The sequence below is a fragment of the Phyllostomus hastatus genome, unplaced genomic scaffold (genome assembly GCF_019186645.2).
Source record: "Phyllostomus hastatus isolate PE091 unplaced genomic scaffold, TTU_PhHast_1.1 phas_scaffold_182, whole genome shotgun sequence".
Lineage (NCBI taxonomy): Eukaryota > Metazoa > Chordata > Mammalia > Chiroptera > Phyllostomidae > Phyllostomus > Phyllostomus hastatus.
Genome location: NW_025334013.1, coordinates 6,886,375 through 6,913,155, shown reverse-complemented (window position 1 = coordinate 6,913,155; position 26,781 = coordinate 6,886,375). Strand labels below are relative to the sequence as shown.

The 26,781-nt window shown below is 60.0% G+C and overlaps 1 protein-coding gene across 2 annotated transcripts; it reads right to left on the bottom strand.

The window, feature by feature from the left end:
• Positions 1-1,538: 1,538 nt before the first annotated feature.
• Positions 1,539-26,575, bottom strand: PLOD1 (procollagen-lysine,2-oxoglutarate 5-dioxygenase 1). 2 transcript variants are annotated; one of them, XM_045858579.1, is made up of 19 exons: positions 26,408-26,575; positions 20,881-20,972; positions 19,761-19,894; positions 18,968-19,134; positions 17,715-17,827; positions 16,392-16,455; positions 14,792-14,889; positions 13,938-14,039; positions 13,250-13,381; positions 11,352-11,473; positions 9,893-9,997; positions 9,398-9,523; positions 9,007-9,148; positions 8,039-8,152; positions 7,315-7,380; positions 6,716-6,820; positions 4,604-4,750; positions 3,442-3,567; positions 1,539-2,423 (listed from the first exon to the last, which is right to left on the bottom strand). In XM_045858579.1, exons 1-19 carry the CDS (start codon positions 26,481-26,483, stop codon positions 2,268-2,270), a joined length of 2,187 nt encoding a protein of 728 aa, XP_045714535.1. In that variant the 5' UTR covers positions 26,484-26,575; the 3' UTR covers positions 1,539-2,267. The 2 variants fall into 2 exon arrangements, with proteins under 2 accessions (XP_045714535.1, XP_045714536.1); XM_045858580.1 differs by having other exon boundaries at positions 13,250-13,306.
• Positions 26,576-26,781: the final 206 nt, after the last annotated feature.

Here is a 26,781-nt window from a genome sequence, read left to right as displayed (position 1 = left end):
AGCCCTGCCCTCTACCCTCTAGAAGCCACTAGCGAGGGATAGCTGATACACTTAAAATATCCAAATCAATACAGTTACTAGTGAAACTGAAAAATGTGTCTTTTATTTTGCAGAAAAAACTAAACAGACTTTTTGGCCAACATATATGTCTGTATCTATCATCTATCTATCTACACACACACACACACACACACACACACACACACACAGGTCAGCTCAGCAGGGACACCCAAGAAACATTAGGAGTGGTTGCTTCTGGGGACAACTGGGCAGGCTGCTGACAGATGAGAAAAGGATTCAGATTTGTGCGAATTCACCAGGGGCCAACTTAAACAACAAAACCTTAACTTTATGAGGCATACACAAGACCCCCAAATGACTCCAACTAAACATGAAGTCCACCTCCTCCTGGATGAAGTCCAAGTGCCCCGGGCCTGGGAAAATGGGCTTGGGCAATCCGACCCCTCCTGCCCCACCCACACCAGCCAGCCGGCTTTCTCCGGCCCCACCCGTCCGTCCAGCCGCCCGACCTGAAGACTCTCCGTCTGCCTAATGGAAACCTCCTCCCCATCCGAGGTCCGTGTCCACAGCATCTGCTTGCTCTCAGGCTTCTGTCCCGGCACCACTCAGATTTCGGCCAGGGCAATTCCTTACGGGAGAGAGGAGCTGGCCTGTGCATGGCAGGATGTTTACGAGCATCCCTGGCCTCTGCTCCCTAGTGCCCGGTTGTGACAACCGAAAATGCCTCCAGACATCGCCAACTGTCCCTCGGGGAGGCAGAAGCACCCTTAGTTGAGAAGCAGTTACGTTAACACGCGCCACTAGTCAGTCCGCCCTGTTCCCCAGGGCGGTTCTGACAGCCCCGTGGCACACGGGTCTGGGGTGCACGGCATGTGGTTTCTTCCTGCCACCGCTCACTACAGGGGGCCCGGCGGCCGGGACCAGGTTGCAGCCGAAATCATATTCAAACCCCTGTCCCTACCACTTACCTGTGTGAGTGACCTTAAGCGAATTTCTTGGCCTCTCTGAGCCTACATTTCCCCGTCTATAAAAAGGAAGTAACATCTCTGCACACAGAGCACTGTGTGCTGAGTGCCTGACAGACGCAAGGGCCGGCTCACAGCAAGGGGTGGATCGAGGCTAGCTTTTGTTATCATAAATGCCCTGAGTCAAAAGTTAGTGCAACGAGAACAGTCTGTCCAGGGTACGGAGGGGCCGCCACAAGTCTGGAAGTTCTCTCTTCTCCAACGTTCACATTTGCAGGAAGGGCAGCCGGCGGCAGAGGCTTCCGAGAGGAGGTGACCCCTGGTGCAGACAGAGGCTGACAGATGGAGAAGCGTGCCCCAGGCAGCCGGGGCCGGCTCACACATCAGGGTTTACGGAACATACAAATGACACCAGGATCACACGCCTGGTTTGCGAAACACAGACCCCGAGACTCCTGACAGCCTTTCTTGCCAGGCGCAGGCTCTCAAGGACTCTCCCTGCGGACCCTCGCCCTGACACGCGCACATCACCCACCCAAGCATCTCCCACTCTGTGGTTTGAATGACTTTTAATACAAACTCTCCTGTTTGTGACTGTTCCGCTCTCCAGAGACATCTGGGACGGGGGGACGCAGTACAGTGTGTGGACGTATCACCCCCGTTCCCCCCAGCAAGGATCAAGTAGGGGACAGGGCTGTGACATCCACGCCTCTCCTGTCTTCCGGAGGCTGGCTGAGTCCCCGTCTCCAGGGGTCAACGTTGTGCTCGATGCCCGGAGCAGGGAAAGAAGGGGGGCTTCGGCCGTCCCGGGGTGCGGGTGGGGACTTGAGTCTGATCCCCGTCTCTGTGTCTGTCCCGAAGCCTGGGAGAATCTCTGGGGTGTGGCTCCGTGCCCCCAGACCCTCTCCAGGCAGCTGCGTAAGTCCATTCTGCTCCAGTGTCATGGATGGAAGGACCAGAGGCAGGGGGACTGGGTATTTCAGGAAGACAAGGGGAAAAGGGTTTGCAGGAAGACAAGTGAGCTGGCACCACACAGAGAAGGTGAACCAGCAGCCTCTCCCGGGGCTGGGTGCAGAGCACCAGGCGGGCCCCAGCCGAGGAGATGTCCTCGCCCCCGGCCTGCAACCCGGTCTCTCCGACGACGACGACGGCTCCGGGAGCAACGGGAGGTCAAGATCCTGGAGGCTGGACCGGGTTCCCTGGGACCCCGAGGCCCCAGAGGCTGCTGGGCAGTGGTTGTTGGCAGAGAGGAAAAGGCCCGAGGTGGCTGGGCCTGGCCAATTAGGGGTCGACGAAGGACACGGAGATGTAGCGGGTGCCCTTGGTGGTGGGGAGCCCCTCGTGGTAGTGCGTGAGTCTCCCGGGGTGCATGAGGGCCCAGCCCTTCCGTGGGGCCCGGATGGAGCAGTTGTAGCGCAGGAACCGACAGCCCCCGCCCTGGGAGACAGGAAGTGTCAGTTTCCCAACAGAAAGTGTCAGCTCCCCAGCAGGAACCTAGGCCCTTCCCCCACCACCCCCTATCCTCCCATCGCAGCCCCCCCCACAGCCAAGCGGCCCTCCGCACAGCCTGCCTGGGACGCCTTGGGGAGTGACAGCCACCGGCTGCCTAAGGAAGTCACTCAGAGCAGTCAGGAGTCAGGAAGCCCTGGGCAAGTGTCAGCCACAGCCTCTCCTAACTTGTGGCCAACTGAGCCTCGGTCTTCCCTTCTGGAAAATGGGCGTTAAATTGCAGGGGTGGCGAGAGGTCAATGAGATGATACGAGCAAGAACCTCGGGCTGGTTTCTCAACCTCAGCCCTGTGCACGTTTTGAGCCAGACAATTCTTTTTCTTAATCGTGGTGAAACGCACACAGCAGACTCTCCTATCATGACTGCTTGTGAGCGGCAGTTTAGTGGCATCAGCACATCACACTGTCACACAGGGTCACCCCTGCGGGCCGGGCTGTTCTTCCCATGGGGGCTGTCTGGGCGTCCTGGCCTCGACCTGCTAGATGCCAGCAGCACCCCCAGAGTCGTGACAACCAAAAATGTCTTCAGATATTGCCAGTGTCCCCTGGTATACTGTCAACTCTCAAAACACATGGGTGTTCTAATAGGTGTCCTTCACAGTGACTAACCTGGGACTGAGTCCCCAACAACTCCTTTAAAAGAGCAGCTTATGAAGTGAATGAATGAATGGGTGGATGGATGGATGGGTGGATGAATGGATGGATGGATGGGTGGGTGGGTGGATGGGTGGGTGGATGAATGGATGGATGGAGGGGTGGGTGGGTGGATGGGTGGGTGGGTGGGTGGATGGATGGACATGGCTCCCACAGCTGATCACACCTAGAGGCCTCCCTTGGGGCCCCAAGGCCCCCAGAACTGCTCCCACCCCCCCCATGTCGTCCTGGCTTCCCCAGATTTCCCCTCCAGGGGAAATCTGCTCCCCCAGGCCAGAGGGGGCCCCGCTCACCTCATAATCCACCCCGACCCTGTTCAGGGCGATGTTGATGGTGAAGGTGGACGCGTCGTGGTGCGGCACCAGCGAGGGCTGCTCGTCGGGCTTGTAGCGGACAACAAAGGCCAGGTCGAACTGGGCCTGCGCCAGGGAAGCGACACAGGGAGCCGGCGTTAGAGGCAGCGAAGGCCAGGGAAGGCGGGGAGTGTGGAAGGGCCCCTCATCCACTCTGCAGACGGGCCAGCTCCCTGAGGGCAGGCCCGTCTAACGCTGGGTTCCCCAGCGCCTGGCGCAGGAAAGATGCTCAGTAAAAATGTCGGGGGGCGGGGGGCGGGGGGAGGGACCAGGAAAGCATTGTGCTAAGTGAAAAATAAGCCAGTCAGAGAAAGCCAAGTACCACAGGGTTTCACTCGTATGTGGCATCTAATGGACACACGGAACTAACCAGGAAAAGGGGGACAGACTCACAGAGACCAGATGACAGCTCTGGGGGGTGGGGTAGGTTGGGGGGGTGGAGGGATCGAGCAAAAAGGACTCATGGACAGAGGCACCAGTGGGGTGATTCTGGGGGGTGGGGGGTATAAAGGGGGTACATGGTAATGGGAAGAATACAATAAATAGTGTGGGGAGGAAGGAAAGGACACAGGGGAGAGAGGGAGTGGAGAGAGGGAAGGGAGGGAGGGAGAGGGGAAGAAGCGGGAAGAAAGGCTGAAATGAATGAATCTAGGCTGGTGGGCCCCTTCGGGCAGGGCCCAGGCACACCCAAAGGCCCAAAGCAGGTGTTTGGAGGAAACCACGGGAAGGAGGAGGTTGCCAGGTGACGAGAGCACAACAGCCAATGCGGCCCAAGGGCCAGCCGCGGGAAGGAAAGGGCGTGCCGACCGGCGGGCCGGGGGCTTGTCCATCCGGTGAGCTGGCACAGGAGTCACCAAGGCGGGGGGAAGGACACAGAGGAAGGACTCAAATGGTCACTGATGATGTCACAGGCTACAGACAGCGTGGCCCCGCCTCCCCTGGTCCCAACACCTGATGGGAGGAGACTCGGCACCTGCCAGCCTGGAGACCAACTGCGGAGGCCTCTGCCCAGGCAGGGAATGCTTCTCTCCCCTCCCCCGCCCGCCCCTCCCCAGACTCTCCGCCCCCTGCCCTAGTCCTGGCCACCCCCAGGCCTGCCCACCCTGGTGTAGTAGCCGGGGTAGAGCTTCTCCGTCACGGGCGCGATGTACTCCACCAGGAACTTGTGCCACTCGCGCTCGAAGTTGATCTGGTTCATGTGGATGTCGATGGTGGGCACGTTTTCGTAGCCGCCCTGGATGCGGCTGTCCTGGAAGCGACCCGGGGAGGGCGGTCAGCAGAACGCTGAGCTGGCCCCTGACTCCCAAAGCCTGCCTAATCCCATCCCTCTGACCTTGAAGCTCATGGGATACGGTCAGGTTAGAGGACAAAGGGGAAGGGGTTTTGCAGGTGTGATTAAGGTCACTAGGAAGTTGACCTGGGTTTAATGCAAGGGGATCCTATCCCAGGAGAGGGATCTTGAAGACAGAGAAGCTTCCTGCTGGCCGGGAGGAAGCCAGTCAGCATGAGAGCTGCCACTGCCAGGGATGAATTCTGCCATGGGAGCCTGGCACAGGACCGGAGCGACAGAGGGGCACCAGCCCCGGCCGACACCCCGACGGCAGCCCTGTGAGACCCTGGGCACAGGACCCAGCTGACCCACACCCAGACTCCCGCCCCACAGAAACCCGGGCGAAATAAATGGGTGTTGTTCTAAGCTGTTAAACTGGGTGGTGATTTGTCACACAGCGTGGAAAACCAACGCAGAGGGGCCACAGGTGGCTGGCCAGCCTGGTCGCTGGGGCACAGGGATTAACCAGACCCCGGAACATACAGGCTGTGTCCGTTACTGGGGTCTGGAGGTTAGCCCAGCCTTCACAGCACGTGGATGAAGCAGGTAACCAGAGCCACGGATCAGTCAGCCTCAGTCAACCGCCAGGTCAAGGCTGGCCAGTCTGAGATGCGCTGGCCCAGGGTTGTTGGGAACCGCCCTGCCTGGTATCAGAAGCTGTAACCCCCGGCCTAGGCTAAGGCTAAGGGAACGCCCTTGGAACTGTAAGCCAGCATGGAGACTAAAGCTTATCTCCCTGGCAGGAGCGCTGCTTTTGCTGCTTCGTTCATAACTGAACCCCAGAGCTTGGTCGGTTACCCAAAGACGGGTAAGATTCCCCAAGGGGGGAACGACCTAAGACAGGCACAATCACGTGGGAGACCCCTAAAAGAAGGACTTTGGGGGCTACAGCAAAAGGGGGTGATGGACCCTCGCTCCTCGGCTTTGACATAGCCTGAGTCCTCATCGTCTGGGAGAAAATCTCCTTATCTCTTGGCTGCCTTACTTCCCTTGCTCCACCTACGCCTGAAACAATGACAGAGGGTGGTGCTGCCCAGTGCTGGAAAGGACGGATTCCCTGGGTGATCAGGCCTCAGAAAGAACATGTAAAATCCTGTGAAACCTTCTTTGTTTAGAATGCTCTCAGTTGAATGAGAAGGGTCCAAGGAGGAAGTTAGTTTGTTCCCCAAAGTCTTACAGCTCTTTGACCCTGACTCAAAATAGACCCACAGAGTTCCTTGTTATCTATTGTTCCTTACTTCCTCGCAATGAGTAATGTGCTTTACCTGAATTCTTATGCAAAACGAACCCAATAAAAGCCGGTTTGGACGGTAAATCGGCGCGCTCCCCACTAGAGGGGGTGGCCGTTCCGTCCCTACTCCTCCACAGAAACTGGTCTGTCTCTGTGCCTGTTTTTTTCTCGAGTTTCGACGAGCCATCCACAGCGTTCCGTGATCACTGCTGGCCGGTGACCCACGCAACACAGGGTGACTGAACCGCCCAAGGTGAGGGCAGGCATGGGGTCCCTCTTTCAGCAGAACGCCACTTGCGTCCGCTGTCCGGTAAGTCACTTACTAATTGTCCTGGTCCACACTTGCTCATTCCTCCCCGATCCCACGCCCAATCTGGGGGCAGGGGGGGCTCACTTCCTCTAATAACAAACCAGGAACTGAGAGCCTAGCACCTTAAGATTAAGGCAACTCAAGTCACCCAGTGGCCCTGGCAGCTCGGGGACCAGCACCCCATCGCTTCTCTCAAGCCCCCTGCTCCTCAGTGCCTGCAGGCACTCCCGCCAGCGCCCCCAGCTGCAGAGTCCCAGAGAGGTGCCCGCTAGCATGCCAGGAGAGGAGCCCACAGGGCAGGCACGGATGGAGGGGCACCCCCGCCCACGTCCGGGAGCCCCACCTTGTTGTCCCCCAGAGACCACTGGCCGTAGTGCTCCATCTCCTCCACCAGCTCGTCACAGGCCGCCTCCGTGAAGATGGGGAACCAGTAGACGTCCGGGCACGGCTGGGGAGGGCGGGGCTCCGTCACAAGGGTCCAGAGTGGTCCCACCTCATCCTCCCCCGGTCCCAGGGCCCTCTGCAGAACCCGCCGCGGAAGGAAGTGCAGCACAGGGCTGGCCGAGGTCACAGAGCTACCAGGGCCGGGGCCAGAGCTGCCAGTGCGTGGGCACCAAGGCAGCAAAGGCCCGCCAGCTTGCGGGGGAGTCGAGGAACACCCCCTTCTCACTCCTGGCCCACTGGCCGTGGTCCACAGCTGAGACCACATTTGGGGGTGTTCTCCTTCCCCTTTCTGCCTGGGTCCCTGGCTGGCAAGTGCCCGCTGGAGGAAGGGCCCCCACCCCCACTGTCCGTTCCCTCGCCCGGGCACTGCCAGAGCACTGCCTCCCCACTCCCCCAGCTCAGCTAGTTCGTTCCTCTGTCCTCCGCCCCCCCCCCCCCCCCCACAGGTGTCAGGTGTAAATCCCGTAGCTTTGCTCCGGGGTGCCGCCCAGTCCTCACCATCTCCACCAGCTTCCCCGCCAGCACCTTGGTGTAGTTCTCGTGGATGTACTTCTCCTTCCAGTCCTGTGGGGAGCGGGGAGCGGGATGGGGTCCTGGGGCCTGGCCTGGGCCAGCAGGACTCGCCCCTCACTCAGCCCCACGGGTGCTCCCAGAGGGCGTTCCTCCCCGCAGGCCGAGCGCGATGGAAGCGAGAATGCGCGTGCCTGTGGGAGCCATGCTGCGCCTGTGCCCGCTGGGCGCGTGTGTGTTGTCTGAGCACAAAAGTGTGCCCACTGCAGCTGGTGTTTGCATGTGCATGACAGGTGTGCATGTGTGTGCAGGTCTCTGTGAAGGTGTAGGCACGTGCCCATGTCAGCCATGAGCTCACAATGTCCAGGAACGCTGTCACAACTTTCTCCTCCTCTGAGTGTCACGACACCCTCAGGGGCAAGGCAGGCAGGGACACCCATTTTCGAGCTCAGATTACTGAGGCCCCAAAGGTTGAGAGGCTCAACTAAATCACAGCTGATGGGCTTCTGACTCCTCGCCCCTTGTCCACTAGATGGCGCTGCCTCTCAAACTGCCCTTCTCTCCCCACCCCAGCCTGACAGACCCCCTGCCGTGGAGGGAGGCAGGCGGCCCACGGGGTCCCAGCGTGGTCAGGCTCTGAGAGAGAGTGACTCAGGCTACACCCATAGGGTCCCCTCTGCTCCCGCCCCTCGCTACCCACCCAGGGCCTCACCTCGGGGTTATTGAACACCTCCCAGAGGTCATTGTGGAGGTGGGAGGTCTGGTAGTTGTCCAGGGACAGCAGGTGGCCGAAGGTGTGCCGGTTGGTCAGGAACATGAACACATCCTGAGGAGAGGAGGCAGGGGTGAGAGACCCCACCCTCCCCTGCACCCCCCGGAGTGGGCCTGCCAGCGGCTTCTTCTGCCCACCAGCTGCGAGTTCATAAGATCCGGAACCCAGGACGAGAGTAAGGGTGGCCCCCTGTGCCCAGCGCCCGGCCCAGACCTGACACTGGGGTTGCAATCAGGGAAGGCTTCCTGGAGGACGGGGCGGGAATGAAAGAATGAATGTGCACGAGGAAAGGGTGGAGTTCCGATCCTGAAGTTTGGGGCGCAGGGGAAAACATCGACATGCTGTCACGTTTAAAGAAATAGCCACAGCCCTGGCCGGGGAACTCAGGTGGTTAGAGCATCGTCCTGATACAATAAGGTTGTGGGTTCGATCCCCGGTCAGGGCACATACAAGAATCAACCAATGAGTGCATCAAGAAGTGGAACAAAAAATTGATCTCTCTCTCTCTCTCTCTTTCTCCCTCCCTCTCCTTTCATTCCTCTCTAAAATCAATTTAAAAAGATTTTTTTTTTTAACAGTCACACAAAAAATACCGGGTGGAGCACAAGGATAGGGTAAGGGTGTCTCTTGGGCACGTTACTCAGAGTATGTTTAGGTGGAAAGTTTCATTTTCTTTAGGCGCTGCCGAAAATGTAAGTGAAACAGGCGGTGTGAAACTGGGTCTGCCAAAATGACCCCCGCAGACCCCGAGGACCAGCCTGCGGTGCCAGTGCCCCAGGCGCCCCCACCGGGCCCTGGCGGCCTTCGAGCGGCCCTGCTGGCGCCTCAGGAGCTGCAGGGCCTGCGGTGACAAGGCGGCCCACCTTCCCGTCGACAGGGCCTCCTCCGACTGCCCGCCCAAGGCTGACCTGCTGCCGGATGTTGGCACAGAAGGCCATGTCGGGGTCCAGCTTGCTGTGGTGGAACAGGTCTGTCTGCCGCAGCTCGGCCCGCAGGGCGCTGCCCTTGATCAGGTAGATGTTGGAGATGTAGGGCACGTTCCAGACGCCGCTGAGGGAGAGAGAGAGAGAGAGAGACGGAAGGGGCCGTAGGCCGGTGGTGAGTGTCGTAGACTCCTAAGGGAAGGGCCCAGGATCATTGTCGGGAAGTCCCTCCCTGTGTCTGACTTCAGTCTTCCCTGCTTCAGGTCCAGCGGGAATTTGAGAGCAACGAGGGGATGGCGGCGCTGCAAGGCCAGGAGGAAGACCGAGGAGGGGGCCCCCCCACCCCCCCCACCCCCCCCACCCCACGGGAACTCACACGCGCCGCCCCTGAACGATGTCCACGTAGTCCTCGGAGCGCGCGTAGTAGCCATCCGCACTCAGTGCCCCCCAGAAGTTCGACCACAGCCTCCCATGGCGGGTCATCAACGGGGCAATCACGTTCCTAAGAAAGGGAGCATCTCAGAGGGGTCCCTCTGCCCCTGGGGAATTCGGGGGAGAAGGGTGGGGAGGGCGTTTCAGCCAGCAAGCACCTCCCTGGGGCAGGGCCTGGAGTGGGGTCAGGCCGGTCTGAACCCGCTCCCGCCCACCGGAACAGAGGGTGGGAGGGGGTGGCTTAGGGCTTGTGGCGGGGAGGGGGAACATCCTGGACCCAGCTGAGGTTGCCAGGCTGGAGCAAGCCCAGGGCAGTAGGTGAGGCCAAGGCAGGGGAGGGCGCCCAGCCGGGCCCGGGCCTATCACGAGTAGCGCCGGGCCAGGATCCCTGCTCTGAGGGCCGGCCTGCCCGCCTGCTGCAGCCCACCCACGGCCTCACTTGTTCTGCTCAATCAGCAGTCGCAGGATTTCGGGCTCAGTCAAGGCCACGGCGGCATCCACGCTGAAGTAATAGGTGCAGCTACGGTCCTGTCGGCACAAGTCCCTACAGCCGGTGGGGGGGAATGCGGGGTCAGTGAGTTGGGGCTCCAGGACCAGCCTCCCACCCAGGATCGTGGACCTGCACTGTCCACCCCTGCCCACGTGTGGTCACCAGGTACCGGCCAAGGGCCTTTAGAGAGGTCAGGCCGGCCCTGCTACAGGTTGGGACCAGCTGCTTCAAAAGTCTCTCCCAGTTACAAGACCCAAACCCTGGTGCAGATTCCAGACTCTCAGGATGAAGGCTCAGAGTTTAACAACCGGTATCCAGTGCCCCGAGAACCCGGCCCGGGGGGCAGCACGGCCCGCAGACGGGTCCCTGCGCCGCCCAGGGCCAGGGGCAGGCTGGCTCAGCTCCCTGGAGCGCGGCTCGGTAACTCATACCAAAGCCTTAAAACTTTCCGTTCTTTTTGTTCATCTGTTCCAGGGCTCGGGAATCTACGGTCCGTGGTCCAAACCCAGCCCCCCTGCCTGGTTTCGTGCGGCTCGGGAGCTAAGAGTGTTTTTTACATTTGGAACGGGTTGGGGAAAAGAATCAAAGTAAGTTGCATGAAAATCCCATGAAGTCAAACTCCGGTGTCCACAAATAAAACGTGGTTGCAGGCCAACCCCGCTCGCTGACATCCCACCAGCAGAGCCCGGGGGGGGGGGGGGGTGGCCCCGCCCACGACACCCGTTCACACAGATTCGCTGTCTGGTCCGTAGGGGACGTCCGCCGGCCTCGGACCTGGACGGCCTCGGACCTGGACGGCCTCATCCTTCCATAGTCAACACAAACTGTTTGTTTGTTTTAATAATAAAGGGGAGAGGGGTACAATGGGGCTTAATGGGAATGGGAAAAATATAATAAAGGTTTCAGATTAAAAAAATAATAAAAGCTCCCTGGCTGGCGTAGCTCAGTGGATTGAGTGCGGGCTGCGAACCAAAGTGTCGCAGGTTCGATTCCCAGTCAGGGCACATGCCTGGGTTGCAGGCCATGGCCCCCAGCAACCGCACATTGATGTTTCTCTGTCTCTCTCTTTCTCCCTTCCTTCCCTCTCTAAAAATAAACAAATAAAATCTTAAATAATAATAATAATGGGAAAAAACAAGAGACGGTTCCTCTAGCTGTCAGCATCTATCGACTTCCGGCCCTGAGTCCTCTGTCTGTCTCTCTGATTTGCTTCCCAAACTCTTAGGGGCGCTGCTCAGGGCGGCGACTGTTACCCATCTGACAGATGGCAACACTGAGGTCCAGAGGGGCAGACCACACAGTCCTCTGAGCTCCTGTCTCCCAGTCTGGTGCTCTGGCACCACCCCCGGCCCCTCGGCCCACCACGGACAGCGGAGATAACCACGGTCCCCCGGGGCCCCCGACTCACGCGCCCATGTTCCTGGCGTCAGCGTTCGCCACCCGCACCTCGGGGCCCACCAGCTTCACAGACTGGTACTCGCCGCTGTGCTCCGCCAGGAACCGCTCCACCTCAGCCTTGTGCTGTTGTTCCTGGGGCCGGGGGTGGGGTGGGGGGTGAAGGTGAGGACACAGGTCCCACCCAGTGACCGCAGCACCCGCTGCCACTGCAGGCTGGTCGGCCTCATTCCCGGCACATCCTGGCCACCTGCTTCCCTAAACTCCACGCCTCTGCCCGTGCTGGCGCTCCTGCCTGGAGTGCCCTTCCCCGGCCGTCCTTCCACCATCCTCCCCTAACCAGGCCAGGCCCATAGTCCTCGTACGGGCCTCTGTCACCGGGAGGGCACCCCCAACCCACAGGCCCCACTTCCTGAGGCACTGATTCCGCTGGCCCGGGGTGGGGCCCAGCGATCTGCTTTGTTCCCAAACACGCCGGGTGGCGTTCGGACCTTGCTTTGAAAACCAAAGCCCAGATCTGGGGCCGCTCCTACGGGGCAGCAGAGAGGGCAGGGTCTTCAGAACCAAACCCAGGACTTGGAATGAAGCCCGACGCCCAGTCCTGCCATGACAGCTGTGTGGCCTCGGACAAGTCACTTCACCGTCTCGGCTTAAGTTTCCTCTGTTGTAAAGAGGGAGGGAGAGCCCTGACCGGTGCGGCTCAGTCAGTCGGGTGTTGTCCCACAAAGCAAAGTCTCGTGGGTTCGATTCCCTGTCAGGGCGCCTGCCTGGGTTGCAAGTTTGGTCCCCAGTCAGGCTGCGTGTGAGAGGCAAGCCACCAATTGATGTTTCTCTCCATCTCCTTCTCCCTCCCTTCCCCTCTCCCTAAAAATAAGTAAATAAAATTATTTTTTTTAAAAAGGGGAGGGTGCTCATGCCTTCCTCCTAGGGTCATTGTCAGAAGTCGACAAGTCAGAGAGAGCACATGGTAGGTCCTCAAATACTGCCTGGGACACTTCTCTCTTTCTACCCAAAGTCACAAGTCATGGGTGTGGGCCTTGCCGTCTCCAGGGAAGCCAGGAGCCTCCCAAGGGCAGCGCCTGCCCCCTTCTCCTACCTGCACGGGGCACAGCTGGGTCAGTGTCTGGGACACGGGCAGAGAGCTGGGCCGGGGGAGGGGCCCCGGGGCCCTGCGGGTGGCGCGCAGGCTGTCGGGGCTCGAGAGGTCTCAGAAAGGGGCCGCCCTAGATGGGGCAGCTGAGAAGACTTTAAGAAGACAAGGAGCCTGGAGAGCAGGCAGGACTTGAAGAGTGTCCTGGGGCTCCCCGTCAGGGCCCCTGGGAGAAGCGAAGGCAGAGAGGTGGGACTTGATCTGGTGAGGAAGGACAGGCAGGAAAGCCACGGGGGACCGGGAATCCTGATTCCACACCTGCTCCGCACAACCAGGCAGGCCCCCAGGCCCTCCCGACGCCCCAGAAGATGCTCAAGGAATGAACACCAACTTGACTGTCGTCAGATCAAATCAGGAAGGACTGACTGGGACTGGGAGAGAAGCAGTGGTCATGACAACAGCTACAAGCACCTACTACGTGCTGCACATGCACCGGGCACTCTTCCATGTGCTTCACATGCCAACTCGGTTAACCCCTGCAGGAATCCTGTGTGGTCGCCACGGTTATTATCCCTATCCAATAGACGAGAAAACTAAAGCACAGAGAGGTTGAATAACAGCCCTAGGTCACACAGCCACCATAAGCAATAGTGTTGGGATTCAAACCAGGCCAGCCTGACTCCAGAGCCAACCCAGTCATTCAGGGATACTGCCCGCTTCCGCTTGGCCCAGATGAGCCCATTCCAGTCGCTCCTCAGCGGCCTCAGGCCACCGGGCAGACCCGAGCCCCACGGCAACCCCGCCAAGCACCCGCTCCTCACGTGGTTGTGGATGAAGAGCCGCATCCGCCTCCGGGGGTAGTGGAGGCGCAGGAGCCGCTGGAAGAACAGGGACAGGAATGGCGTGGGCTGCTCGATGAACACGCCGACCAGGACCACGGGCAGGGCTTCGTCCTGCACGGGAAGGTGGCAGCACAGCATCCAGCAACGTCCACCCACGGTGCGGCCACTGAGCCCCCAGCGTGGCCCGTGGGACCCAGGGCCAGAGGCGTGGGGACCTAGCAGAAGGGGGGGCCTGGGCCAGGGAGCCCCGAGCGGGACGTGCAGGTGGGCCGAGGCAGGGACCGGCAGGGAGGCAGGAGGATGGCCCTGCTGGGGACCGGGAGCAGCGTGAGCCCTGACTCGGGGTGAGGACCAGTTAATGGCAAGCTGTCGGGAGAGCCCGGCCGGTGTGGGGTTTGAAGGGGGCCATAAATGAGGAGTGACTTCGTGGGGGTGGGGAGGGGATTGCAGGGCGTCCTGAACGGCCAGGCACAAAAAACTGGAACTTAGGCATCCAGGGGTTGGCTGGAGCCAGGTGTAGTCTGAGAAGGCTTCCAGGAGGAGGTGCCTGGGGGAGGCAGAGGATGGAACCCCAGACAGGAAGGTAACTCCTTCTTTACCTTCCAAAGACAACAGTCTCTTCCCGAATCACCCATCGCCCCCCTACCCCAGCCCCCGAAAGCCGTACCCCGATGCCCTTGAGGCTCCGCAGGCCCTCGTCACACACGACGCAGCCCGTTTCGAAGGTCCAGAAGCGCGGGATGTAGTTGCCCAGGTAGTTCAGCTGCAGCTGTGGGGACAATGGGGCTGAGAGGAGCCAGGCCACCCTGCCACCTGCAACCATGGAGGCACCCTCCCTGGGCCGCTGGCGGCCCGCACCCCAGGCACCTGCCGCCCCTGAGAGGGCAGGACTGTGCCTTGACTTTGGGCGGGCCCTGGAGAGCATGTCCATTCCCCCAGAGTTCCCCAGAGCTGAGGGGACAGAGGGCGGGCTTGCCGCTGGTGCTCTTTCACCTCTGGATCGGCTGAGAGCTGGCTCCATGCAGACTCCCACCGAGCAGCTTTAGGCGGGGTCAGGGCATCTGCCTTTTTAACACACTCCCCTGCCTCGCCCTTCCATGTGATTCTGGTTTGGGTGGTTGGGGACCTCACTCAGAGAAACGTGGTGTGAAGCAGGGGCTGGTCCCCCAGGGGCCAGCTCCCCAGGGGCCAGTCTGTAGCTCCAGGAGCGTGAGGACCGGTCTGTCCTGTTCGTGACTGAGGAGGCCTCACGCCCTGGTGCAAACATTCACTAAATGACAGAGTGAGGAGGACCTGGGGCAGCCGAACCTAGGCCTGGGTGGGGACAGTGGCCTCCTTCGTGTCCTGTGGCCCAGCAGATGGACAGGGCATTATCTGCCACCACAGTGGGAAAGAAGGCTCCAGGCTGAACTTGGGCTTGAGGTTGGTGCCAACGAGCTCTCTGGGCCCAGGTGGGTGGCCCTGGCCCCAAGGAGAAGCTGACCGCCGCCTACTCTCCCCAGGGGCTGGGGCCCCCCCTACCTTGGTGGGCCCATTGCCGTGAATCAGGACCGGGAGGGTGTCGTAGACCAGGTTCCGAGCTCGAACGTGGCCCATTTCAAACTTCAGCACGACCTCATCTGGGGGTGAGAAATCACAGTGCCATCCAGGGTCAGACCCGGGAGCCAGGCTCAGGGGCTCCCGGGCTGGGCTTGAACCCCAGCTCTCCCCCAGTGAGCAGCGTGTGCCCTGGGCTGGTCACTTCGCCTCTCCAACCTCAGTTGCCTCATCTGTGAAATGGGGGTAACAGTGGCAGGGCTCCACGTCCGTCCGGCAACCGCCTAGCACCACGCCTGGCACAGGGTGAGCGCAGAATCCACAGCGACCCTTATCCCAGCTCCAGACCCAGTCTGGAGGGGCCCCACAGCCAGGGTCTGGGCGGCGCCGCTCTGACGGGCCTGCAGAGCAGTGCTGAGTATATGCCAGCCACACAGGAGGGCCTGGGAGGGACGGGGGACAGACCCCGTCCTGGCAGAGACAGCCCCTAAGCCCCATGCTGGGACCCTGCAGGTCTGCACTAACACAGGAAGCCGACTTGTTCGACAAGGACAAAACACAGCGTGGCCTTTTCCAGGGCCTGGGGGGAGGGAGGACTTTGTGGTGGGTGACCACATGAGTGGAGCCCCTCTGGGCAAGCTTCTAGCCCACCCAAGGGTGATTTGGATCCAGCTTCTTGTTTTTTAAAAGATTTTATTTATTTATTTTTAGAGAGAGGGGAAGGGAGGGAGAAAGAGAGGAAGAGAAACATCAGTGTATGGTTGCTTCTTGCGTGCCCCTCACTGGGGACCTGGCCTGCAACCCAGCCATGTGCCCTGACTAGGAATCAAACCAGCGACCCTTTGGTTTGCAGGCCGGGGCTCTGTCGCCCGAGCCACACCAGGCAGGGCTGGATCCAGTTTCTTAACTTAGGTTCGTGAACTCCCAGAAACCTTAGCCAGAGGGTGTGATGTTCCCGCACTGTCCTGAGAGAGGAGCCATCGCTTTCCTCGGATTCTCGAAGGGATCCATGTATTCCATGTATAAGTCCCCCCCATCAGTGATCTGGTCCAACTTCTCCTTACTAAAGATGGGGAAACTGAGACCCGAGGTATATGGGCATGTGTCTTGCCTGAAGTCACCGGCAAGCCGGTGGCAAAGCAACATCATCACCAGCCACGGACATGGGGTCAGCCCGAGGGCATGTGGGTTTCAAGGACCAACTAGCCTCCGCTTCCCAACTCCCCGCTCCTACCCAGGAACCCTTTAGCTGGGAAGAGGGAAGGAAAAAAGCAGGCTCAGGGGTCTGGGGCAGGACCGGTGCCCACCTGTGCACTGCCCACGTCCCACCAGGCTGAGAGGCCGCCCCGCTGCCCGGGTGTTGGGAGGGCTCTGTGAGCTGATCTCATGACCCTACTTTCTCCACCCGCAGAGACACCCAGGTGGTCTCTGGGGGCCTGGGGACGGGGCGGGTGGCAGGTGACCTCCCAACACAACAGACAGAGAGGAACCAACACTTCCTCCCCCTTGGGCTCAGGCCCTGCCTGGAACCCTCAGCTCCTTCCCACCAGCCCTCTCTCCATCCCCTCCTGTGGGGGCGGCTCACCCAAGGCTCCGTCCAGGTTCTGGAAGATGCGGCAGCGGTGGTCCAGGGTGATATTGATCCGCTCCTGCAGGAAAGAAGGCGGCAGGCTGCAGCAGGGACGGACCATGGCGGGCAGCCGGCTCTCCCCACCCTGCCCCTTCCTCTCCCCACATCTGCTTTGCCCAGCCAGCCGCTGGGAGCCCTGGGAAGGCCAGCCAGTGGCCAAGCCCCTGGGATCTAGTGGCCTAGTGAGTCCATTTCCAGAGAAGCAGGGGTTCTCAGAACAGGAAGGAATACAAGGGAACAGCTGGCTGGTTCCGCCGCAATAACAACGCACACTCGATCAGCACCGCACTGCGTGCCAACCACTATCCCAGGTGTTGTATACACGCTAATTTAATCCGCACACCCTCCCCAGGAGAAAATTCTGTCGGCATCGCATTGTGCAGATTTCTAAAACAAAGCATAGAGAGGTTGGGTAACTTGCCCAAGATCACACAGCTAAGAAGTAGCTGAGTTGGCATTTGAACCCAGGTAGCCTGGCCCTGAAGTCCCTGTTTACAGGGACAGTGCTGCCCGCTGCACTCAACCAGGCAGAGCAAGGGGCACTCTAGGCTCCGCCTTCATGCCCTGCAGAGCGGCTTCACTGGTACCAGTTAGTCCCTGCGCTTCTGCAGTGATGTCACTGGGGGCAAAGGGGGAGGAAGGACTGAGTTAACAGAAAGACCAAATTCATAGTTTCCACTGCACAGGCCCGGATGCTTCAATTCATCATTTTGTGGATGATAAAAACTGAGGCCCAGAGAGGGAAAGTGACTTACCCTGCGTCACACAGCACAGCATGGATGGGCACTTGGCGGGGGTAAGCAAGGCAGAATCCAGGAATCCTGACCCTGGAGAGTTTCCTGTCTGCCCAGAGGATACTGGCCGGGTTGGGGGCTGCACTGGCCTGGTTCTGCTCCCTCTACTCCCCTCAGTGACCCCAGCCTCCAGACAGGCCTGCCAAGCTCTCATCAGCCCCCCAGGAACCCCCCAGGCAGAGTGGGGGAGGGGTGGCTCAGCCTGTCATTCCTTCCATCACCACGGCCACCACCTGACATGAGGCTGTCAATTCCTGTCTCCTTCCTTGAGGGTCCATGAGGGCAGAGACCCTGGCTCTCCTGTTCACTGCCACGTCCCTGCCCTGCACCTGTCGGTGTCCCTGCTAGATAAGTCAGTGAATCCATGAATGGGTAACTGGGAAGGTCAAGGCCAACCCAGGGGTTCAGGCCCTGGAGGGGCTATACCCAGTGCAGCCTGGCCCATGGGACCCAGGATTCCCCAGCCCCATCCACTGACTCTTACCCTCTTCTCCGGGTCCAGGAAGATCTTGGTGTAAAAGAGCTGGTCACTGTCACTGTCCTGGCCCTCCCACTTGGCCACCAGCTTGCTGAGGTTGGGGGCGTAACCGATGAAGCCTGGGGGTTGCATGGGGACCCAGAGATAGACCCTTCCAGCCCCCGAGCTGGGGGCCTCTTCCCAGCCTCCCCTCTCCTCCCTCTACTCCTTCACCCACAAGCTCTGCCTCCTCTCAGAAGTCCTCCTAGATTGAGGAGAGGTGATGTCCCCAGGCGGGAAACAGCCTACCAGTTAGTGTCATTTGGTGACAAGTTCCCCCTGAGCCCAGCGAGACAGAAAGATCACTGGTGCCCAGTGAACTGCACCAGCTCAGGCGCTGGGCACCACCCAGGTGGTGAATGAATGGCTCGGACCAGGAGCTCCCAGAGAGTGGAGCTGGTGGGTGCAGGCCGGGGTCTTTTTTCTACAGTTCTCTGGGAAACTTGGCCCAGAGAAGGTCAGAGGCTGGGCCAAGGTCACACAGCGCATGGGGGCTCAGAGGGAAAAACCCACCCAGGTGCCTGGCTGGGGGGCAGACAGATGAGAGAACTGGGAGAAGGTGGGCAGCCAGGGAGGGTCGTGCCCCAGGGGACACTAGGGCCAGGCCGTTTGGACAGCGCCAACTCTCTCGGCTAGTAAAGAAAAGGGGCAGCCGGCGGTGGATCCGCTTTCCACGGCTGGACAGAGAAATCCAGAATAAAATACAGATTTTGTTCTCCATGCCGAGGGAAGCCATTGAGTAAGGAGCGTGGATTTGCCTCTGGCTGCTGGGTGGGAAATGGGCTGGGGGGGGGTGAGGGGGCGGCTGGCAGAGCAGATGGGGACTACTACTGATGGCCAGGAGCCCCGTGAGGCAGCGGCGGCGGGCGTGGACCTCACAAGGCACATTCAAGAGATCGTCTCAGGCACCGGTGTTGGGACCCAGGGAAGGACTGAGCTGGCAGAGGGCAGGGAGGAATCGGGGTGACTCCCAGGTTTCGCCTTGTGTAGGATGACAGTGGGCGGGGGAAGGCTCAAGTTTAAGGGTTAAAGAATCAGGAATTCCATTCAGGACGTCCTGCGTCTTGCGTTTGGGACCTGAGAGATGTCCTCCTCTGGACAGGAGCCTCAGGAAGGCTGTGGGCGGGGCTCTCCGGGGCCCGCCCAGCACCCCCCTGTGGGCGGAGCCATCTGGGGCTCGCCCCCGCCTCCAGCGGGCGGAGCCCGCCACGGCTCCTCACCTCCAGAGCCCAGGAACCTCTTGCCCTCGTCGGACACCATGGGGTACTTGGCCTCCAGCCTGCGGTCTGGGTAGATGAGCTCCTGGGCGGAGAAGACCACCTGGCTCCTGGCCTGCCGGAACTTCTTCAGGAGCTCCCGGGGCCCCGACGCAAACACCACGTCGTAGCTGCAGGCGGAGACAGAAGTCGGGGTGTGCGGAGGGGCCCCGGAGACCTGGATGGAGGCTTCCACAAGCCCCCTCCTCCCACAGTCTGGGAAATGAACCTGCTCTACTGTCCCCAGACCCTGCCCTCCATGTTTCCACCCCCACCCCAGCAGAGAGATGGTCCCCACAACCCGCGCCCTTCTCACACTCAGAGCATGGCTTGTCACACCTGGGCAGGTCCCCCGCCCACCTTTTTCACCAAGGGTGGGAATGGGCTACACCAGAGGGTCTTTCCTGGGGTGCACGGACCCCTATAGCTGTAGGCAACCTTAGCTAGAGAGATCCTCCCACATCCTAGATGTCCTGGGAAGACCTCAATTTAGAATATTCTTCTCTCGCCCTGGCTGGCGTAGCTCAGTGGATTGAGCGCGGGCTGCGAACCAAAGTGTCGCAGGTTCCATTCCCAGTCAGGGTATATTCCTGGGTTGCAGGCCATGACCCCCAGCAACTGCATATTGATGCTTCTCTCCCTCTCTCCCTCCCTTCCCTCTCTAAAAATAAATAAATAAAATCTTAAAAAAAAAAAAAAGAATATTCTTCTCTGTCTCTGCTGAAGGGCCCTGCGAGGGAAGCCCCCAGCCACTGACCTGTCTGTGAAGAGAATGACCAGGTTCTCCTTGTCTGCATGCTTCTCCAGAGCTTTCTTAAGCAGCCGAACCTTCAGCCCTCCACCGGCAGAGGTCTCCTTCTCTCCAGGCCAGTCCTCCCCCAGGCCCAGTGCCTGCAGAGTGTGGTACCTTAAAGGTGGTCACGTGACCCTGCCTGACCAATCAGAGTGGCCTATCCCTCCCCATCCCCATAGCTAAGGTTTGAGCATGCCGTATCCCTGGGACTATTCTGTTACAATGAAGAGCAGAGCCTATCAGAGTCTTCCCTGGGACTATTCTGTTAAAATCAAGGAAAGGCTGTCTTTTCTGCTGAAAAGCAGAAAAGCTAGGGAATAAGTATGTAGCTGGTGGTCATCTTGCCAATTCTTAGAGGGTGTGTTTCTGCAAATGAAAACAAACACGGCCTAGAGATGAAGAGACAACGACTTCATCACGCATGCACCCCTGGATCCAGCCATGCCTGAAGCAGTCCCATGCTTCAAATCTCATTCATGTGGGCTAACACACTTCCTTTCTGGCTTAATGCCTGCTGCTGGATTGCAAGTCGTGTTGGCAGTGAAGCGGTTTGTCTCGTCCGTCCTTCCTGGTGCCTGACACAAGGAGGCACTCAACACACAGCTAAATGGAGGAACGTCTCCCTATGGGCTCAGCACCACAGGCCACACGCAGAGGACACACACCCGTGACACCCATGGGCTGGGCATTAATTAGCCTGTGTTTCTCCAGAGCGGTGTTTGTACGGGCGAGGTCTCCAGACTGCGGTCGCCCCCAGATCACCTGGGGTGGGGGGTTGCAGGAATGCCGACGCCCTCTCAGCTAGCCACTCCCCGCTGGGTGAGTCTGTGCACACTGACGCTGCACGCCGCCACACACCTCTCCAGTCTCACCTCCCCACGCTCTCCACCTCCAGCCCCTCCTGGACTCGGCTTCTGTTCTTCCCCTCTTGCTTTGCCTAACTCATCTCCATCTCTCAAGCTTCCAGAAGCTTCCCCTCTAACCCCACATCAGTTGGGGGAGGGTGGACACCCAGCTCCTGGGCTCTCCCTCCACCATTCAGTTGTCTCTGCACCCCCCCTCCCGCCCCCCGGGAGCCCCTTACCTGGATCTTGTAGTTGAAGAACTGGGCTGACCGCTTGAAGCGTCGGAACCCCTCGGTCTCCTTCGTGGCCACCGTGAGGACTAAGAGGTTGTCTAGGGAGGACAGAGAAGAGTGTGGTGGGTGGAAACGGAAGAGGAGGACAGGTGAACAGGAGCAGGCGGTGGTTGTTGTCAAATCCCACTGCAGAACCTGTATCCATGTCCATTACAGACAAGAGCGTGGGGTGCAGGTGGGTGGCTAAGATCACTGTTAGTTAGTGACACAGCTGGGATGTCACCTCGGTCTCCCGATTCTCCTGCAGGGCTCTACTGACCTGGTACCTGACTAATGGGACAGAAAGCGTCCAGAGCAGAAGTGTCTCCATCTTGCATTGTGGGACTGGGTCTCTCTGGCATTAGGGGGCTCATGGCCAGGCACAGGGGTGGAGGGAAGGATTCACCCTGAATGCTGAATGCCAGAAGGACCCCTCTGGCCCATGTGAGACACCAGCCCAGAGACAGCCACCAACCATCCGCAGCTGCACCCAGGGCAGACACTGCTAATCAATCCCAATAGACTTTCTTGCTGAGCCTCACTCAGCCTTGGAGTCTCCCAGCACCGGGAGAACCAAGGAGAGAGACGGGACCAGAGTGGAAACCGACCTGAAATCCTGACCGAGGACCAGAGTAGCTGTATCACCTTTTTAACAAGGGACCTCTCCCGGGCTCCGTAGTGCGGATTTGCCTCTACAAAGGAACCTATGGGACGCAGCTCCCAAAATGCATCTCAGGGACCCCTGGGGAAGCCCCTCCCAGACCACACATTGAGGCCGCACTCTCTGAGTGGCAAAGGCTCGGTAGCTGGCCTGCCTGGTCAGAATCCTAGCTCTGCTCCTTACGAGCTCTGTGACCTTGGGCAAGTCCCTGGCCTTTCTAGCTTCCGTTTCTCCCCTGTAAAATAGGGATAATAACGGTACCTACCCCCTCATCCCCACCCCCGCCACAAGGGCTGCTGGACTACTTCCATGAGATCAGCCTGTAAAATCCTTGTTGGGATGCTGGCACAGGCCAAGAGCTATTACTGGTGATGATTAATTAGAAGCAAATGCCTTGCTCTGGCACTCAAGGCCCCTGCCGATCAGTCCCATGGGGGAGTCATTCCCCGCCCTGAGTGGGCCCTCCTCCAGCCAGGAGGCCAGCCTCCTTCCTGCCAGGGGTCCCTCTGTCTGCCCTTTCCCTCACCTTCCTCTGGGTCCCAGGCACAGTGACCGTGACACCTCTTCCCTGCCACCACCCCTGTGAAGTCTTCTCAGACTTTTCCTGGCCTCTCTCCTGCCCTCAGAGGCAGCACCCCACTGTGCAGCACTCATCACGGTTCCTCTGGGTGAGCCTACTGCCCCGGAGTCCAGGACTGAGCACCTTTCGGGGGTGAACAGACCCACTGGGTGGTGTGGCCGGGACAGCAAAGGCAGGTTAAGCACCACCCGACTCCTACCCTAGGAAGGCAGGAGGAGCCGCAGCTAAAAGAACAAAGGGGTCCGGCCTGGCGGAGCCGGCTGACGGGAGGGGGGGCGGGCTCCTGGCCATGAGAGCAGGGGGCTGGCGCCAAGCTGCCCAGCAGGGATTGGCAGGAATCCGCTAGGGGCGGGCCCAGGGACCCGGGGCAGGAGGGGTGCCGGATTCGCCGGGGCATGTGTGGAGAGGGGAGGTCTCACCACCTGACCCTGGGGTCCAGAAAAAGAGAGGTGCTTCTCACTCTTGGGGAAAGGCTCCCCCTAACTCCTGCCAGGTTGGTTAAGTGCCCCTTGTCCCCACCCAAGTGACAAGAGCCAGAGCCGCCAGCTCTGAGGCCCTCTTGTTGTGCACGGGGGCTACTGGGGACAGGACGAGTGTCACGTTTCATGGATGGAGAAAGCCAGCATGTGTGTCTGTGTGAGGTTCTGGATCCTCCATTAGACCAGGGGCTCTCCTGAGGTCGGGCAGCCAGGGAGGGAAGGGGGCACGGGGCGGTGTGTCCTCGGGCTCTTTCAGGTTTTTGCTTCCAGATAACAATAACGATGACGGCCAACCTTTACTGAATACTTACTCCTCTGTTACACTTGTTAACCCCACCCCCGCCTTTACTATGAGGAGCCCAGAGGGAAAGCAGGTGGGCGGGGCCCTGGCGCTCAGAAAGCCAGCCCTCCACAGAGACTGGCTGTGGGTCACCCAGAGCTCGGACCCAGCCTGCAGAGAGTTGAAAAGGACCTCACCACGTGACGTGACGGGAGCTGGGGCCTGAGCCCCAGGGCCTCAACCCTCCTGACCTACTGCCCAAAGTCCAGCTGTGGGTTCCCCAACGAACCTAATCCAGGGTCGGCAGAGATAAGCAAGACAGCAGATGGGGAGCGGCAACGACAGATCGACAGATCGCTGGGCAAATAACGGCCTCTCTGCGTCTGTTCCCTCCTCTGCGGAATGAGGGTAGTAACTATGGTAACGTGCCCTCCTCCTCCTGTGAGGGGTAACAACGAGCTAATGGCCATAAAATGCCCAGCACAGCACCTGGCAGAGGGGCTCTACGCATTCTCATCCCTGGAGGCGCCCTTCGGGGAGGGAGCTGTGTGAGGGCAGGGGCCACCCTGGGGTCAGGGGTGGGGCGGAGCCCTTCCTGGGAAGGAGGATGATTCAGAGAAGCCGAGTGGGGGGCTGAGAAGGCTGAGAACTCAAGCGGGGTTCGCCGCGCTCCAGCTGACATCCCTCTGTCCCAAACAGCACCCGCCCAGACGAGGGCTGGATGGTAGGCGTGTGGCCCTGACTCTCAAGGCATGACACATCCAGTCTGCTCTCTGGGGAGACACTGCGGATGAACGAAGCTCCTCCCCCAGCCTCCACGCTCCCCTGGCCTTGACCGGAAGCCATAAACTGGGTCAGGCAGAATGGGCGGCCACGGAGGACCCCTGTGCTCAGGAGCCAGCCTTGCCTCTCCAGGCTTAGCACCCTTGGGTCCTAGACTCGCCCCTCCCGGCTCACCCACGTCCAGCTGGGCCTGCCTGACTCCAGGGACAGCCCCGTCCCCTGCCGTGTAACAGCAGGACCCGGAGCCCCCACCCAAGCCCAGCTGATGTCCCGGGAGCCTCCTCGGATCTCAGCAGCTCCAGGCTCCGGTCCTTCCCTCTCACACGGAGGCCTGCAGGGAAATCCGTGAGCCCTGGGAGGGCGCTGGGAGCCTCTGCCAAAGAGAGAAAGGGCCACTGGGTGTCCGAACGCCCCCTGCCCCTTAGCTCTGCTTCGTCGAAGGCCTTTTTCTGTCTCCCACATTGGTCTTGGGGTTCCCCCGGGACAGGGTAGCACCTCCTCCCCGAGGCACAGGGCTCTCTGGGAACAAAGGGTTGTGTCTCCCCGATCCCATGGGCATCCACTGGGGTGAGGAGCTCTGCGTCCCCCTCAGATTGGGAGCCCCCAAGAGTGACAACTGCCCTTCTTTCTCTCCGTGTGCTGAATCCATGCTTGGATGAGGGGTGCCCGACAGTATCTCCCCCCAACACTGCATGGCAAATGCCCTGCCCCACCCCAGAGGGACACCCAGTGCGGTCCCCGCGCCTGCCCCAGGGGAACACTCCTCTGCAGCCGCCCCAGCCCAGCCATCTGTGCTGGACTGGGTGTCCCAGCCCAGCCACACCAGGGAGAAGCTAGCGTCGCTGGCGCTGCTGGGGCGCCCCTCCCCGACAGCAGTCAGTGGGCAGCTTGGACAATGCCTGCGGGAAACACCGCCATCCCACTCTGTCCTCGCGGCCAGCAGGCTGAGGGGCTCACCTCAGCTGGGTCTGGGGGAGCTGCGCAGGCTCTCCCAGGCAGTGTCTCCAGGCCACGGCCCCTCCCCCACCCAAAGGAAAGGTTCATAGAATGAGCAGGGGCAGTGGGGAGGGGGGTCTGAGTTCCAGTTAGTGACTTGACTTCCAACCAGCTGTGGCAACCTGAGACCAGGTGTTTAACCTTCCGGGGCCTCAGTCTCCCCGTCTGCAAAATGGGCTAATGCTCCCTTATCAAAACGGTCTGAAGGGAGCAAGGGAAGCACAGAACCTCAACTTGGGAGCTGCCCGAAGTTAGAGCCCCATAGCTGGGGACCCCGCTGTCCCTTCATCAATGAGTGCTTATGAGCTACTAGGTGCTTTACCTGGATGATCTCAGCGACACCCTGAATCCTGCACACTCTGTACGGGCTGCCTGTCTCCACTCTGCCGCTCCCATCACCTGCTGGGGGTCAGGGCACCTGAAGCCTTGTCACCGAGTTGGTGCCCTCCCTGACTCGCCTCTCTGGGCTTTGTTGCGGGGGGGCTGGAGTTTCCGTCATGGGGTGGTATGGGGTGGAGGGAGGACAGGGAAACAGCAGAGGTTCCCAGCAGAGGCCCGGGGAAAAGAAAGGCTATCACAGGCCTCCTGGCTCCCAGCTGGCGAGTGGGCCCAGGCCCCAGGCCCTTTGCACATGCTACCAGCTCCGCTCTGTGCTCACCACCTCCCTCCCTGAGTTTTTAAAAATATTTTATTAACTTTTAAAGATTTTATTTATTTTTAGAGAGAGGGGGAGGGAGCGAGCAAGAAACACCAACGTGTGAGAGAATCATTGCATGGCTGCCTCTTGCAGGCCCCCAACTGGAAACCTGGTCCGTGCAACCCAAGCATGTGCCCTGACCAAGAATTGAACTGGCGACCTTTCGATTTGTAGGCTGGTGCTCAACCCACTGAGCCACACCAGCCAGGGCTTTATTTATTTTTTTAGAGAGAAGGGAGGGAGAAGGAGAGGGAGAGAAACATCAAAGACAGAAACATCGACTGGTTGCCTCTTGCACGCCCCCAACTGGCAACCCAGGCAAGTGCCCTGACGGAAATTAAAATGATGACCTTTAGGTTCCCACACTGAGCCACACCAGCCAGGGTCCTCACTGGATTTTTTTGACCCCTCTTACTGCTCTGCTGGGAGGCTCCAGGAAAGCTGGCGGCTCTGGGACAGAAAATGCCTTGATGGGCAAACAGCTCCGCAGGGGGAACCAATCCTTCCTCACCCCCACGGCAATCCGGGCCTCTGATCCCCATGATCTGTTGGCTGGAGGTGGCCTCTGGAACCAGAAGCACCTGGGCGTTAACCCTGGGTCCAAGACCCGAAAGCTGCGTGACCACGGGCAAGTGAATCCACTGCAGAGCCTCAGTTTGCCCGTCGGGAAAATGGGGATCACAGAGGACAGACACCTGAGGGCTGCCATCAGGCTTAACTGATGCCTGGTCCGTAAGCGCTCCCCAAGTGGTGGCCACTGTCATTAATGAGTGCTGTTATTCCTCCCTCTGGGTGTGAACAGACTTGGGCTGTCTCTTTCCTTCTAGATGTGGGAACCACAACCCCTAGAGGGGAAGTGATTTGTCCAAGTCATCAGCAAATCAGTGGACAAGTGGCCGGAACCCAGACACCCCCGGAAGCCCAGGCCTCCTGTAGAGACCGGTCCTTACCGAGGCAACCCTGAGATCAGCCCTCCCACCCCGGATTCAACCGCCCGCCCCCCGGGCCGCGTTCTCACCCTCCGGCTTGGCGTCCTCCTTCGCCTTGGCCAGAAGCAACCAGCCCAGCGGGACCAGGAGCAGCAGGGGCCGCATCGCCAGGGTCTGGGGAGGTCCGGCCGGCCCCAAGGCACTAGCAGGATAGAAACTTCGCGACGAGGCCGGAGGTCCGGCTGCCACGCACTGGACCCGCCCCGGGGGCGGTGTCGCGCCGCCCCGCACCCCTCCCTGCCGCCCTCCCCGCCGCCCTCCCCGGGAGGAAGGGTTTTCCTGCAGACAAGCCAGAACACAGGCCTCTTAGTTGGAGCAGTTTCTCTGGCGTGTCCCCGCGGCTCCCGGGTCCTGCCGCCGGCCTGACCTCCTCGCTCCTTTCCCAAGGGGGCCTCACTAAAAG

Coding starts and splice junctions, on each gene's coding strand:
- PLOD1 (XM_045858579.1), bottom strand. CDS start 26,483: ATGCGGCCCCTGCTGCTCCTGGTCCCGCTGGGCTGGTTGCTTCTGGCC. Junction 11,474..13,249: donor GGCTCTTCATCCACAACCAC/GTGAGGAGCGGG, acceptor CCCCGGCCCCAG/GAACAACAGCACAAGGCTGA. Junction 9,998..11,351: donor GACGCCAGGAACATGGGCGC/GTGAGTCGGGGG, acceptor CACCGGCTGTAG/GGACTTGTGCCGACAGGACC.